Source organism: Dryobates pubescens, chromosome 34 (assembly GCF_014839835.1).
Source record: "Dryobates pubescens isolate bDryPub1 chromosome 34, bDryPub1.pri, whole genome shotgun sequence".
Lineage (NCBI taxonomy): Eukaryota > Metazoa > Chordata > Aves > Piciformes > Picidae > Dryobates > Dryobates pubescens.
Genome location: NC_071645.1, coordinates 2,676,559 through 2,693,105, shown reverse-complemented (window position 1 = coordinate 2,693,105; position 16,547 = coordinate 2,676,559). Strand labels below are relative to the sequence as shown.

The window sequence follows — 16,547 nt, the reverse complement described above, 5'->3', positions numbered from 1 at the left end:
ACAAGCCAATTCATTTTGATGGGCACTCCTGACATCATGTAAGCCCTGTTCCATCATCATCATCCTCCCTAAGGTGGAACCCACCAACTGATTCAGCACCTGAAGCCTCGAATGCTTTCCCCCAAAAGTAGATAAGAGATCTTCATAGCCTGCCAGAGTGAGGCCACTGAAGCCCTGTCAGCCTTCTCCAGTGCCATGGATGAGGCAGGAGTTGTGGTCGTTGTTGTGAGATAGAAGACAACCAAAGTTGTTGTGCAGTTTCTATTTAGACGGCAACCTCTTTGAAGTAGATGTTTATCTGCCTTCATATCTGCCTTATCTCACAGTCAGCAACTCCCAACTGTTTAGGAGTTTAACCTGCTCACATCCCTCCTTCCCTCCCACCACTGCAGAGCAGTGAGCAAGAGGGTCAGGTGCACACAGAGTTGGGAGGGTCTCAACCAACTGCCCCTCGCTGGGAGCAAACAGCGCAGATCTACCAGGGCTGGAGCACTCCCAAAGTGCTCTTTAATGCACCAGGACTGTCTGCAGCTGGCCCAAAGTGATTTGCCTGAAGAGAGGAAGTTTCATAATAGAATCATCTATCAAACCCAGATCCAGAGTTAAACTGGAGCAGGGGAGATTTGGGTTGGACATCAGGAGGAAGTTCTGCACAATGAGAGTGGTGAAACACTGGAACAGGCTGCCCAGGGATGTGCTTGCGACCCAGTCCCTGGAGACATTCAAGCCTTGATATGGCCCTGGGCAGCCTGATCTAATTGGAGGCATCTCTGCTGCCTGCAGGGGGGTGGACAAGCTGCCCTTTGAGGGTCCCTTGCAACCTGATGTGATGTGTGAATCCAAGGCAATTGCAGTTAACCAACCCTTCCCACCTCCCAATGGCGTAAGCACACTTCTTGGTGAATTACCTGCACACGTGGGCACCATAAAATACACCCAAATAAAACATTATAGCAATAATAATAATGGGCTTGCAATTAACTATTTCCACATGTACTATCCTGCACATATGGCAGAGCTTAACAGACACCCAGGAGGAAAGCAGAACACCCTTTTGTCAACGCAACGGTGCTCACCCTGGGACCTGAAGGGTGGGAAGGGACTTTGTACAAGGGTTTGTTGTAATAGGATGAGAGGGAATGGATTGAAGCTTGAGGAAGGGAGAGTAATACTGGAGATTAGGAAGAAATTCTTTACAGTGAGGGAGGTGGGACACTGGAACAGGTTGCCCAGGGAGGTCCTGGATGCCCTCTCCCTGGAGGTGTTCAAGGGCTGGCTGGGTGAGCCCTTGAGCAGCCTGGGCTGGTGGAAGGTGTCCCTGCCTGTGGCAGGGTATTTGGAACTGGATGATCTTTAAGGTCCCTTCCAACCCAACCCATTCTAAGATTCTATGAGTTTTCAGAAGCTGTCAGCATGACAAAAGGGGAATCAATCCCGTGCTGAATGCATTACAAACTGCATCCTAAAACTCAGCAACTGAAAAATGAAAATGTGATCCCTAACCTCAACACAGCTGCATGAGTCCCTTGGGTTTATGAATTGAGGCCTGATCTGATATGCTACATCCTCAGAGCCTCAGCTCAGGGTGTTAATAGTTGTGCCTTAGCTGTAGTAAAAGTGAGGGTGAGAAAACAAACTTGAAGAGTAACTGAGCTACCTACTGCACGAAAGATAACGAGCACAACCACACTCAGCTTCCCATTCCTGGGCTTTCAGCTGCAGCATCTCCCTAGCTTTTAGACAGAGCACAGGACAAAGAAAGAAGCCACCTCTCCCCTCTGTGCTGAGTTATAAACCTCAAGATGATCACGTGCAGCACAGCAGGCTTCAAAAGCAGGCACTGGGCAAGGGAGTGGAGAACCACAACCAGAGGTGGGAAGAGCACCTGCTAAGAACAGCCGTGACTGTATCGGTTCCTGCTCAGGTAGGTGCATCCTGATGAAAGGCTGCTCTGCACACTGGAGACTGCAGCCTCTGCAGGGGCCTCAGGAGCACAGAAGCTCCCTAGTGCTGTTGGAAGGGGAGCTGTGTTCAGGGAGCACAGAACTGGCAAAAAAATACATTGAAAAGCAAGCACTTAACAGCATCTTGGTTCTTGCTGTTGGTACTCGGGCACGTGGTACCTTCTCTGCCAAAGCCTGTGGACGTGCCAAATGTGTTCAAAAACAGGGGAGGGAAAGGTGCCATTTACGTGGCCAGAAAGGTAAGAACCTCCAAGCAAAGCATGGAAGCATGGAAAACCAATTCTACCACCATTAAGGCTGTGATTTCTCTCATGTCTCCGTTCCAGAACTCTCCCAACCCCTTCCTCCCTACCCAGAGGTCCTGCCCTTCTGCCCCAACCTTCTCATGAGTTGCAGCATGGCTTCCTGCATCTCTCTCAATTTCACTTGCCCAACCTCCAAAGCTCTCCAAAACTCCACCTCTGCCTACACCTTTGTGCTTATCTTCTCTACTCCCACCCTGGCCTGCATTCCCTGCCCCTTTCCTTATCAATCCGATTTCACACACACACCAGGCTTCATGGCTTCTCCCATGCCATCTTGCATGCTCACACAGGTTCCCTGGAGTCTAATCACGTTCCTGTTGGAGTCAGCAGCACAGCTGCCTTATTGGGCTTTTCTGGGGCCTGAACTAGATAGCCCCTTAACTGTTCTCCCAGTTCCCAGCATGCCAAATTTCTCCTTTCCACGGCTCTCTCATCTGTGAGGAGCAAACTCTGACTGCTGTGGTTTCTCCGTGTCCTCTGGCTACCAAGTAGTCTGAAACCATCCAAATTCCTGGCACTGCCCCCTAGCTGTACAGTGCTGATGTCCTGGGGATCAGGACACCCATGGGGAGGGCAGAGCAGTGTCCACCCAGCCAGTTGTGGCACAGGTAGCCTTGGTAGCAAGGCAGTTTCCACCACAGCTTGCATTTGAAAGGAATTAACTGGGAATCAGACAGCTCCCGTGACTGGGCTTGGCTCCATCCCAGCTCCCTAGGTTGCTCTGATTGGTTCACGGTAGTTTTGGCACCAGTTGCTGCGCCCCAGGGAGCTGGGACACAAGAAGAGCAGCTAGAGGGATTGCATTAAATACACACAAGTATTCTAATTAAAAAAGAAAGGGAGAGTGAGAAAGATCAGCTTCACCGGGGAGCATCACAGAGCTTTTCATTTTGGGGTGGTGGGAATGAAGTCTGGTGATTGAGGGGAACAAGGAGCCCAGAGCCAGTTCTCTGCTCCCAGGCAACTTCTGCACTTTGGGGAAGCAGGGCAAGAAGGCTCCTTGCTAGGAGAAACCCGGTGGCTGACTCCTGAGGGGCTGGCTCAGCCCACTGGTTTCACACGGAGCGCCAGCAGATCAGCACCTCTGCAGGGAGAGAAAGTGCACTCTGATGTCAGGCTGCCACAATTAGAGGCCTGGCTTCAAACCCCATTGCCTTCACCTTCTTATGCTGTGACTTGACCTTCTGCAAAATGGGTGCAGGGCCCCACCCTCGCTGGGTGGTGCAGGCTTTTGATTGAATTCTTGGAGCTCACCAGATGAAAGGCCTTGGAGAACCTGGAGTCCTCTCCTTATTAGCAAATGAGCCACTCTCCAGTGGGCAGGAGAGCTGTAGCCAGGCACAGCAGTCCGTGCTACTCATCACTTACAAAGGTGCTGGGCAACCTGACCGGTGGCTTGGCAGTGACACCGTGCCCTGAGCTCAGTTTCTGTTGTGGAAACAATGTTTGTGTCCCTTTCTAGAAGTCCATGAAATTCAGGCTTGCCCCTTGCTAGCCTAGAAAGCATTTCCCAAAGGAGAAGTCCAGTTGGAGCAAGGAATTTGCATGCAGAGAAGATCTATCTGTCTTTCCCTGACCTCTAAGCTAGCTTTGGAACAGTTGTGCAAGACACACTGACAGTGGACCAAGGCAGCAGGCATTGGAAATAGCCTTTAAATAAAGGTTGCTCTCCAGAAACCTGGAGCAGGAAAGCAGAAGCTTGAGAATGGGTTGCAGATGGATCTTAAGGAACAGATACAACCCAGCCAGCTCTGAAGGGATGCTGGGTGTTTGTCAACTGTTACTGACTAACATTAAATGACTTCAGAGGTTTCATTCTGCCTCTTGAGAAAAGATTTTAAGGCCAAATCCTTCCTCCTACTTCTTTCCCTCGTAAGCTTCTCCAAAGGCTCAGTGGCTTGTTTGGGAGTTCATTCCCAGCAATCTCATCTGAGGGCCTTTGCAAGGTGCCAAGACAGAACTAGCCTGAAGAAGGGGTTCCTCCACATTATCTGTCCTAAGCAAAACAGTGCCATATATAGAAACAGAGGACTTTCCCTCGAGCCAGGGCTTTCTCTGATGCTTTCCCAAAGGGCTGCATTTCAATGAAGAACCAGAGCACACATACAAATTTATGCAATCAGTTTATCCCTAGGACAGAGCAAGGAAACTTCAAAAGGGAAAGGCCAAGGTAGTCTTCAGCTCAGATCCAGTGTCAGGCAAGGCAGATATGGACAGCCAGCCTGATTTCCAGTTAGTGAAGGCTCAAGAGATGAAAAGCAGATGCAAGACTTAGGCTGATACCCTGGGGCAACGCAGAGAAGAAGAGAGAGTGAAATCTGAATTGATCCCCAGAGGGGAGAAGGAAGCAGGATGTAAACCTCCCCTTGAGAGGAGGGTAAAACAGGGCTGGGATGGAAATCTGGAGGGCAGACTGAAACCTGAGCTACCCACAGGGAAAAGCCAAGCAGGAACAGAAATGGCATATAGGGAGCACATGAGATTAGGGGGAGGTGGGAACACAAAGTGGAATGAAAAACTATGAGAGAGATCCCTGGGGGAAGGGAAGCCCTGATTGAGCAAAATTAAATCTGCAGGGAGTTTTGCATCCCAGATATTAATAACAAACTACCTAGCAAGTTAGGCCCTTCTTGCCACCTTCGAAAGGATGGAGGGGAGGAAGAACTTGTCTGTGGTTGAGCACAAGACTATGAATCAGAGAATCAGAGTCCATATCCCAGCTCTGGCACAAAACAGGTCCCTGGATTACAATGCACCTCCATGTCCACAGGCAACTATCCTAAAAAGCATCCACTGATTCCAGCTGCAATCGTGGTGCTCAGCATCTTTGGGAAGAGCCAGGTAGTCAGCCTGCCTCTGCCTCCTCTGTAGGACAGGGTGAAACACCTCCCTACCTTCCAGAAGCATCAGGATGCTAAATTCATTAGCAAAGTACCTTCAGACATGTGGGTGGAAAGCACCAAACAAGGTCAGAGTGTTACTAATGGCACTGAGAAGAGCCACTGGTGATCTTAGATCTCAGCTGTGCTTTGCCCACTTGAATTTCTCATATCATAGATTCATAAAGTTCATAGAATGGGTTGGAAAGGACCTTAAAAATCATCCAGTTCCAACCCTCCTGCCATGGGCAGGGGCAGCTCCCACCAGAAACAGATTTTGGAGTGGAGGAATTTTTCACTGGTCCTTGTCCCTCAGCAGTTTTATTATATACTACCAGAAACACTCAACTGGCCAACAAAAAAAGCCCCAAACTGCTCAGGTCCTGCTGACTGCAACAGTCCAGAATGGCAATGTGCAAATCAAAGTGCTGAGCTGAGGTGCATATGAAATGTGAGGTCACTTCAACTGCACATCTCACTTCTTTATTCTGTTCTGGATGCTTCTCTTTGTGTGCTGAAGAAATACATCTCCAGATTCCCTCCTTTCCTCCCCCCCCCTCCAGGTAAATCCATCCCCAGATCCTCTTTCTAGGAAGCCTGTTGAAAAGAGATCAATCCCCTGGCTGGTTTAAGCCAGAGACAGTAATGGGAGTAAAGAACCAACAGGAAAATTCAGGTTGTGCTGAAGCTGGGGCTGCTCAAACAAGCAGAGTGCCTGCTTGGCTGTCTTCAATGTTGTGCAGTCCCACTGCAGGATCTCCTTTCCATTGATACAAATATCAAAGCTGTTATTAGCATTAAGCAAATCACAGCCTGTCTGCCAGGGTTAGCCTTTTGCTGCAATAAAACTGCGCAACACATTTGGATAGGGAGCACCTGCGAGCCCTGCTGAGCCCTTCCAGCACTGGTAACACAGAAGCTCTGCTTCAATGATAAGAAGGACTGGAGGAGCTGCTGTATGAGGAAAGGCTGAGAGCTGGGTTTGCACAACCCTGAGAAGAGAAGGCTCTGTGGAGACATTATTGGATCAGAATCACAGAATCAACCAGGTTGGAAAAGACCTTCAAGATCATCAAGTCCAACCTATCAGTAGATCAGTAGATAAAGGTTATCAGTAGATAAAGGTTGGCTACCAGGAGGATGGAGAAGACAAGGGGAGATGGGGACAAGTTACTGCTTGGGAGGTTCCCCTTGGACTCCAGAAGACAATTTTCCCCCATGAGAACAGTTAGAGATTGGAATAATTTCCCAAGGCAAGCAGTGGATTCCCCTACGGTGGACAGTTTGAAGCCTCAGCTTGCCAGGGTGCTGGGCCAGCTCATTTCTACTCCACTCTCACCTAGAAAGGTTGGAGCAGATGATCCATGGGGACCCTTTGCAACCTAGAAAGGTTGGACCAGATGATTTGTGGGGACCCTTTTAACCTGGCACTCTGGGATTTCAAAAGAACACATTGACTGCCAGCATTGGAGTGCAGCTCAGTGCTTGAGAGCATGGAGACAGTCCTCTGGAAGGAGGGGAGATCTGAGCCTTCATTCCTCCCCCCTTGCTGCAAGGCCCAGTGGATGGTCCTGCACAGCACTTTGCTGATGGAAACTGAATTGGTGATTCAGCCTCTGTGCACATTCCTCCTCCAGCTGTGGGCTGATGCACAGCCCTGTGCTGGGCTATAACACTCACAGCCAAGCACACAAGCCCTGTCATTTCCCATATCCATGAGCCTTGCTCCAGCTGCGTATTCCCAAAGCCAATATTATCTCAGGGATCAACTCCAGACAAAGGGTGGTGAATTATCTGGCTCTCTAGAACAGCTCTCTCCAGAGCCATCTACAAAACCAAACAAGGCAGTCATTTCCTTAAAGGCTGAGCACTGTGCAATGAGGAAATCAAACAGGAGCTGGTGAGACCTCAGCAGCAGCACCTGCTGAGGCTCAGCACCACCTTACACTGAGGAAAAGCTCAATTCCAACACTTTCAATCAGACTTTTTCCTGGTCCTGATCAATGCCCATGACTTAGATTGGATGTCAGGAAAGATTTCTTTACATGAAGGGTAGTCAGGCATTGGAACAGGCTGCCCAGGGAGATGGTGGAGTCACCACCCCTGAAGGTGTTCAAAAATGTGTGGATGTGGCACCTGGGGACATGGTTGGATGGCCAGGGTGGTGTTACATTGATGGTTGGCCTCGATGAGCTCAGAGGGCTTTTCCAACCCAAACACTTCTCTGATTCTCTGACTCCAAAGCCCTCATTTGCTGAGCTGCTCATTTCTATCCCTGACACAAACCCAAACCAGCAAGAAGCAGATGTCCCTATCCAGGCTGCCAGCAGTGAAGGTGAAAGTTTATTACTGTCTCTTTGCATTTCCCTTGATATAAACAGGAAACAACCAGCATTAGACTCACTAAATAAAAAGCCAAACCAGATGGGCAAGGCAGCAGATTCTTCTTTTTCCATACACACCCTTTTCCCTCTCATTCACATACAAATTACTGTTGCATCCAGGTGGGAGGAGAGTTTGAAGAGGGGAGGGGGGAAGAAATGTTTGCCAAGTAGGTTGAGGGATCAGAAGGCAGCTTTCTCATAAAGCTCAGGGCTGACCCACAAACTGCAAGAAAACCTCAAACTCCACAAGAGCTTCCCCTCCCCCCCCCATTTTCAGGGTGAGAGCAGCCACAGCAGGGAATTGGTAGGCAACCAAGGGGTCTAACCAGGTCACTCCACCCTTCTCTTCCCGCCTGGAGCATAACATGGGAGGGAAACAGACCTGAAATGTAGGCCATCTACAAAGACTGGGGGAGAGGCTTAAATGATGTGAGATTTATGATCTTCAAAGTGATTAGCACCCAGCACTCCAAATAAAGTCAAAGAGAGCTCAGCAGCTCTTGCATTTGGTTTGGAGTTGGGTTTCAAACCAAACTTCTCTGGCTTCAGTTTGAAAACTTGAATTGCAAGGTTTAAAAAAAAGAGAGAGAGAGAGAGGAGGAGAAGAAGAAGGATAAAAAAAAAAAGCCACCCAAAATCAACCTCAAACCCCAAAACCAAATTAAACCCCCACCAACCTCCATCCATAATGAAAAGAGCTCAGCACCTGATTTTACATGAAAACACTTTGATATTCCCCTATCTCCCCTCTTCCTTTGGCTGGTCGTTTGCAATCTCTTTGCTGAGCTGAGGGTGAAGTCACCAATAGCTGAGGTCAGCCTGAGATGTGAGTGTGCAAGCTGTGTGCAAGCTGTGTGCAAGCTGTGTGCAAGCTGTGGGTGTTTGGGCTCATGCTCATTTGGGATAAAGATGATGGCTGAAGCCTACAGAGGGCCTGGGGAGGACCAAGAGAGGGAGACAAAGAGCCATTTGCACATGCCTGTGTCCACTCTCGTGGACATGCCAAGTGGCACCACTGCAGAGCTCCTTCTGCAGACACTGTCTCTGTTTGGGGGAGTCATGAATGGGTTGGCTTGGAAGGGACCTTAAAGATCATCCAGTTCAAACGCCCCTGCCATGGGCAGGGACACCTCCCACCAGCCCACGTTACTCAAAGCCTCATCCAGCCTGGCCTTGAACACCACCAGGGAAGGGGCATCCATGACCTCCCTGGGCAAACCTGTTCCAGTGTCTCCCCACCCTCACTCTCAAGAACAACTCTCTAATCTCCAGTCTCAATCTCCCCTCCTCAAGCCGAATTGAATGATTTTCACCAAAACACTCTAAAATGACTCTAGAAACCACTCTAAGATTACTTTGCTCACAGGCTTTTGCTTATTAAGCTTTTCAGGACATGGTTTCATGGCCATGGTGGTCTAATGTTGACAGTTGGATTTGATGATCTTAGAGGTCTTTTCCAAACAGAACAATTCTATGCTTCTGTGACAAGTGTCCAGTCTGGTTTGCTACTCAGTTACTCAGCTGGTACAAATGAGAGGGATTTTGCTGTAGCCTTTTGGTGGAAGGGGAAAACCAGGAGTGGGAAGCAACTGGTAGGAAAGGTTGGCACAAACCCACAGTCTCTGTTTGGGAAGAGGATGTTTTTAATCAAGCAGACTCTGGCTCAGACTTAACTGACTGCAAAGCTGCCTGCCCCCACAACTCAACCAGCAGCTGCCCATTCAGTGATGTGCAGGGCACCGGGACCTTAAAGGTCAGGTCAGACGCTCAGTGGGTGTAAAGGAGAGCACAGTTTCACCACAGTCAATGATGTTTCCTTGATTAACCTCAGCCCTGCTTCTAGTTCTAACCCCTCTGTGGTGTTGCCATCAGAAAAGTTTGCAGCATGTAAGGCTCTTGTCCTCTCACAGCTCATTTCTATCTTGAGGGAGTTTTCTTTTATCACTCCTTATAAAGCAGATTAGATCCTTCTCTTGGCTTGCAGAAAGCCTGTGCTTTGGGCTCTGCAATGCACAGAGCTGGAGACACAAGGCTTTTTGTTTCCACCTGAGTATTCCAAAAACCTGGAAGATGGCTGAGCGTGTTAAGACACCTTTGATAGGAAGTTACGACCCACCCAAACCCCACACCGCAGCCAAACCAAACAAGCAACCAGCAGCTTGCTGACATCTGTCAGACAAGAGCCACCAAGGTCAGCTTGAAGGACAGGAAAGTCATTTCAGCTGTCCACCTGCTGCTAGCAGGAAGCCTGATTGCAACCCTTGAACTGAGGGGGTGCATGGCTGGGAGCAGGTAGGTTGCTGTACTGTTAGGAGTGCTGGCATCAGCTCCAAATGCTGGTGACTGCCCCTGGAGTTACAGCCACTTTTGCTTTCCCCACCCTAGCTCCCTAGGCAGCCCCCAGAGTCCTGCACTCAGCAGTGGGTTAGCTTTCTAAAGCTGCTCTTTTTCAGAGTCCAGCTCCACTGATGGTCACAGGAATCCTTAGCTCTGGACTCAGAGAGTGTGTCTGCACGGACCCAAGATCCATAATGCTTCTGGAGCGCTGTCCCCTTCCTCCCCTTGCAATTCTGGTGTGAGGTTCAGGGGCTTCTCAGAGACAGATGGGAACATCTCCAGGCACTCAGTGAGGCAGGAGCTGCTTTTAGCTGTACGAAGCAGGAGGATGAGAGCAGACCCAGCAAAACCAACAGTCCCTCACACATCCATTCACAGTTAGGGTTTGCTTTTACCTGCTGTCCCTTTCTCTGCTGTCTTGCACAGAGGAATCTGCTGTTGCAGGCAGGTCTGGTCTTGACCTACGCACTCCAAGACCTCAAACCACCTCTCATCTTCAGCCCTTACTGATATGTCTGTGAGTCAGCCTGGTGCTCTTGGGCTTGCATACCACACTGCTTTCAGCACCAGTGTCACAAGCAGGAGAACTGCATGAGGCTTTGGGGCAGGGTTTGCACATTTTCCAGTGTAACTGAGGTCCCTCTTGTTTCTAAATGACAATGATTGGGGGGGGAGAGAAATTAAAAAGCCTCAAGCAAATGATTTAAAGAAACTCTATAATTAGCTGAACTTCTCTGAAATAGGGAGGCCTGGAAACCAGAACTTTAATCTGTCATTCTATCCCACAAAGGGAATTGGAAAGAACTTCTGTGGTCTGTTTAATGGTAGCTTCTGACCTGGGAGTTTTTTTATCTCTTAGAATTAGCTGCCTGAGACTCAGCAAGGTGAGCAATTAAAAAGCAATCATTCAAGGAAGCAGGAGAATACCTGGTAACCCAGGGAGCTTCTTACCTGCCTGTTAAAGTCCAGCCCATTCTGTTCATTTCCTACAATGAAACAAAGAGAAGAACATCTCAGTGTTAATGACAGTCAGCATGGATGGAAACTTTCCATCACCTAGCACACACACACGTACACACTGCTGGCCCAGCTCAGCTTACTGTAAGAACAAGGAGAGGAGGAGAAAGGTGGAGTCCATGTGAACACAGCAGCTTTTGCAATATTTGGTGGTATCAGCCTTTGCTGAAGCACAGCAGGAGTGCTGCTGCCTGGGGAATACCTGGCCAGGCAGCAAGGGTGGGGGAAAGCTCATTGAGTGCAAGGGAGATTCCAGCAGATGCAAGCTGGAGGAGGTTACAAATCTCCAGGGAAACCCAGGACCAAGGCACTGTGCATAAGAAGCAAGAACTGACTGTGGGAGAGGCCAGCACTGCTGTGGCCAAGGCTGCTAACCAGGGACCTTAAGGATCCCATGTGGCACTGAGTAATTATGGGATATCTAAGGGAACGGAGGGTGCCGTGGGGTTGTGCTCAAGAGGCGTCTCCTTGATTCCAAAAGAGATTGGCAGGCACAGGGGGAAAAAATCAGACAGGTTTCAGCCTGAAGGTACTGCACAGGCCCTCACTCATTCCCCTTTGATGATAAACATTCCCCCCCCCCCCTACCATCACACCTGCCAAATTCATCAAGAACATCACAGAGGAGAGGTTGTGTGCTCCACAGATATGAATGCTTTAAGGGATTCCACGAAGCCTCTTTGGTTGCAAAGGCAACCCCAAGAAACCCCTTCCCTTTGCAACCCATTCCCTAAGTTATTCCCTTCCAGTCCAAGTGAGTTTGTGATAAACAGCCTTAAATTGTTCACATCCCACCGGCTCAAGCCCCCAGGGGCCTCCTCCTCCTGTTTTCTTTCCAGGATAACGTTCCCCAGAAAGCACAGACCATGCCCTGAGATCTGATCAAGCTTCAACACATCAGTTCTCCAGCACTTCATGTTTCTCTTGCAAACAACAAAAAAAGAAGGTTGGAAAGCAGTAAAGAGAGGCTGTGCAGGCTAGGAGTGCAGGTCCAACTCTCCCACCGAGTCCTTGCCTTCGAGTGAGCGAGCCTCCAGCCTGACCTAGCACACAGCTTTCCAGCTTGCACCACGCACGTGATACTCCCAGGTGAATCAGCATGGGCCTTTGAGCTCCTCAGTGGGGAGTGTGCTTGGTTCAATTATTCATAGGTGGCAAAAATACTTGAGAGAGTCAATGATAACAATTTCATGGCACTCTGTTCTCTGCTGTCTAGAAACAGCTCTGGAGATGTAATCTGCGGCATGTTAGCAGCACTGACTGTGGAAACCAAGCTGCTTGTGTTGCTCTTGTTGGGCTGAGCTATAGGTGTTCACTATCAAACAACAGCAGAGCATCTTCCACTGCAGAACAAGCTGCTGGCCCCCTCCCTCTGAAGCCTCCTCTATCTTCTCACCAGATGTAAATTGCCTTCACAGATTGCATTGAGTTGGAAGGGACCCTCAAAGATTATCTTGTCCAACCCCCTGCAGGCAGGAGGGACACCTCCAGCTAGACCAGGATGCCCAGGGCCACATCAAGGCTGATCTTGAATGTCTCCAAGGATGGAGCCTCAATCACATCCATGGGCAACCTGTTCCAACGTATCACCACTCTCATTGTGCAGAGCTTCCTCCTGATGTCCAACCTTAATCTCCCCTGCTCCAGTTTCAAACCATTGCTCCTCATCCTATCACTCCAAGTCCTTCTAAAGAGTCCCTCCCCAGCATTCCTGTAGGTTCCCTTCATATATTGAAATGCAGCTCTAAGCTGTCCCTGAAGCCTTCTCCTCTGCAGGCTGAGCAGTCCCAGTTCTTTCAGCCTGTCTTTGTAGGAGAGGTGTTCCAGCCCTTTGATCACCTTTGTGGCCTCCTCTGGGCCTGCTCCAGCAGGTCCACATCCCTCTTGTGTAGGGGGACACATTACTCCAGGTGAACTCTCAACCTAGATCCAGCTCTGCACCTTCTCCCCAAGCCTGTCTGCATCTCTGTGGTGCCAGAGCCTGCTCTCACTTCCCCCCTTCCTCCTGACCTGCTTCTCCAAGCTCTTTCTTTTCCCAGACTCAGGTCTTGGATCTTCCTGCAGGTAATTCCTCCTCTGCTACAACCTCCAACTTGCCAGGTGCTTCCATGCTCCCCTGCCTCTCGCTGCAGCTCTCTGCTCCCTGACCACCTCGCTCCAGCTGCTCCTGCCTGAGGAATTTGTTCATTCATTGCGTTCCAGCTCTACACCCCACGAGCCAACAACTGCACATCTAACGATGGGAATGCTGATAGTCTTAATAGATGATTGCAATCAGTATCCACACACCTGAGCAGCACTGGGTGAGGATCTTCAAGGCCTGCAGAGCCTACCTTTGAAACCCACAGGGGGTTGATGCAATCTAAAGGTACAGTAGCTGAAGGGAAGAAAAGCCAGGAGGAGAGGAGGAGGAAATACAGTTCCCAGTTGCTGAAACAGACTGGGAAGGAAAAGGTAATTTCTGGTTTCTTGGATGCAAGAGTTCTGCTCCTGTTCAGATGCAGCGTGTTGACGAGGCAAGATTCAAAGGCCTTGAGGGAAATCCCTAGGTCCCAGTGATGATGGCTCTGAGTCACCATCTTACACCCCAAAAACTTGGAACCGGAGACACACAGCTGGAAGAGCTGCAATCCACATCACTGCCACCAGGCTCAAGTTTTGCAGCATATTCTCTCCTCCTCCTCCCAGCTTCCCATCCCTTACTTCTTCCTCCCTTCACAAGCACGTGCAGCTGGCAAACTCCTGCCTTTCTTCTTCCTTTCCTCCCCTGCAAGGCCAAACAGCCACACACCAAGTCACACACTCTGTTCCCAGGCTCATCCCGCTGCAGATCAGCAGGGGTGTTTGGGAGCACCTCAGCCAGGTGTTTTGTGACAGTGGAGCACACTGCACATATGCATGGAGATTGACATTAACTCAGTCTATCTTGGGTGTCTAAGTCTGACAGAACTGCCCCAGGCTGTCTTGGTAGACAGTGAGAAGAAATAGGCACCTCCAGAGGCCATTCATCTGACCTATCTTAGATGCCTATCTTAAGTGGAGATGAATGGCCCTCTGGAGATGACTATTTCTCTGTATTGACTACAAAGGGACCCAGGGGCAACTAGTTCAGGCTTAGATGTCCAACAGTGAGATATTTAAAAGTGGGTGAGGTGATTTCTGCTCCCAGTGGTTATGTAAATGGGAGCAGGATACACAAATCTCTCCAAAGGCTGCAGCAGGACCAGCGAGTGCTTGGTGCACTGATTGGTTTGCAGACAAACCCTGTCCTTTTCTCTTTCAGCTAAACCTTGCTTTTGAGTAAAACCAAACCAATTCCAGCTGCAAAGCCAAGATTTGGGTGGGATAGGGATAAACAGCTCTCCTCTCTCAGTTGAATCAGTAGCTTGGTTTTTGGAAGTGGACTCATTTGCTCCCCGTTTCTGCCAACATCAGGATTCACACCAAAGCACTCAGTTCTCTCCTTAAAGGAACGGTCTAGTTCAAACAACAGGGAGCTGCACTTAAGATTTAATCTTTTCTAGCTGCAGGAGATAAAAAGAAGGGAAAATAAAAGGTGGCAGCAGATTCTCTGCTGCTGTGAGCTGCCAGGACTCCGCTCATTTTAATGGAGCTTCACACCAGCCAACAACTTGCCTCTTGCTACACCAGCCAGACACAATGGTATCCAAAGGCTCCAGCAACTGCTAGAGGCAGCCCTCCCCTCCTTAAATTGCATCAAATTGGGAAAGCCCTGGGATTTAAATGGGGAAAGATTGTTCTAAGCCCCTTGCTCTACGGTTCTGGGGAGCTTCCCCATCAAACAAGCCTTCCTTGCTCTCTTTATGGGTGTTCTGGACAGAGGGAAAGCAGCAGCGATAAGCTCAGCTGGTTCCCTGCAGGGCTGCAGACAAGGACTGTGCTGCTCTCCTTGGTTCACCTGGCAGCTGTTTTGCATAGCACTGGCATCAAATCTGGTGCGAGTTTGCCTGGGGAGCTTTCTCTGGGGATGGGAGCTGCAGAGCAGTTCCGGACGGCTTCCCCCCACCCGCTGCTGTTCCCCCTGCCTGCAACGCAGCTTTTGCTGTGAAAACCAGAGAGAAAGAAATGCTTGATCAGAACCAACAGGATTCCCACTAGAAGTCACCTAGCCAGTCCAGCACTTGAGGATAAAAGGGAGAGAAGTGAAATCAAGCCTGCAGTGTGCCTGCACCTGCACAAGGCAGACACATGCAGGTGCCACCTACGGGGGGCGGGTGACAGCCACCTGTGGCTTCCCAGCCAGTGACAACAGGGCTGCAACCAGGTTAACCTTCTCCCCCTTCCCACCTAGCTACACACTTAATTCACCTCACAGTTTGATCTGGGACAGGGAATGAGAAAGTGATTTCAATCTTTAACAGGTGTTGGGGAATTCCCACAGGGAATCAGTTTTCTGCCGCATGCACTTGGGAGGGAAATTCAGAACAGCTGAACAGCGATGGAGGAACAGTGCCAGGCAGGGGATTCAGCTGCCTGGGCTTAGATGTCTAACTTTTAGGTGTCTAATTCTGAGCCAATTGCTCTAGGCTCCCTTTACAGCCATGGAGAGGAAGCTGTATGCTTCCAGAGGACAATTCCTCTCGCCCCCAAGATAGGCAGCAGGGAGATGAATCACCTCCTGGAGATACCTATTGTCATCATTGACTGTACAAGGACCCCGGGGTGAAGAGGTCAGGCTTCAGCCTCAAAGTATTGAATCTCTAAAGTGAAGATTAATCTCACCTATCCTGAAGATTTCAGCACTGCAGCTGATAGAGCGCAATGGCACTAGGGACCGACAGAGGAGGCCAGGTGCAGAGCGCCTTTCAATGTGGATTTTCCAGAAGCTGAGCTATTAATTTGTTCACATTAACCGAGACAAGAATCAAATCTCTCACCTCAAACAAGGTGTGAAGTCAAGGAGAGATTACTCAAGAGCAGGTGAAGAAAAGAGTGGCAACAATTACTACAACCATAAACAATCCCTGCCCCACTTGCTGTGAACGAAGCAAAACGCTCACCTGCCCTCAGAAGGATGTGGTTCTATTAAAGCAAAAAAAGATTGTCAGCATCAAATGCACCCTTCAGGGTTTCAACTCATTCTGGAGACTCAAGCAAACACCAAGTCATAGCCCTCACACTGCTGGTGCCAGCAGCCAGAGGAGTGACTTTTCCAGAACCAGTAGAAAAAAGCCCTGGGTGGTAGGAGCTCACCCAAAGCAGCTTCTATCCCTTTCGTGGCTAAACCTGAGTCCTTCCAGCTGTGTCCAGTGGCACTGAGGAGCAGAAACTGAAGCTGAGCAGGCACCAGTCAGCTCCCTGGGTCCTTCCATGCCCTGCTGTGATGCTTGTTGTTCCCAAGACTTACTTTAAGAAGGAACAGGGGAAAGTGTGAACAGGATGAGGAATTTGGGAGGCCAGGGCAAGTCAGGGCTGCAGTTCTCATGCTAACTGTTTGCTCTAAAGACCTAAACAGACCACACCGAGGCATCAGAGCATCTCCATGGGAAAGTTATGGCTTGTTAGCAAGAAAAGTGAATCTGTGCTGACTCAGATGGCTACAGACTTGAGGGGAAGCTTTCACTGAAGACCTGAGTGTTTCATCTGGGTGGAAATCCCTGGGTTATAAAGATGCCTTTCCTTAGGCAGCAATGCCTCAAA

The 16,547-nt window shown here is 49.5% G+C and overlaps 1 protein-coding gene across 1 annotated transcript in view; it reads right to left on the bottom strand.

Annotated features, from left to right (window-relative positions):
- Positions 1–16,547, bottom strand: part of POU2F3 (POU class 2 homeobox 3) — a 49,827-nt gene that overhangs the window by 19,265 nt on the left and 14,015 nt on the right. Inside the window, exon 4 of the mRNA XM_054176139.1 lies at positions 10,821–10,855. Coding sequence (XP_054032114.1) covers positions 10,821–10,855 — 35 coding nt within the window. The remainder of the gene's footprint in view (positions 1–10,820; positions 10,856–16,547) is intronic.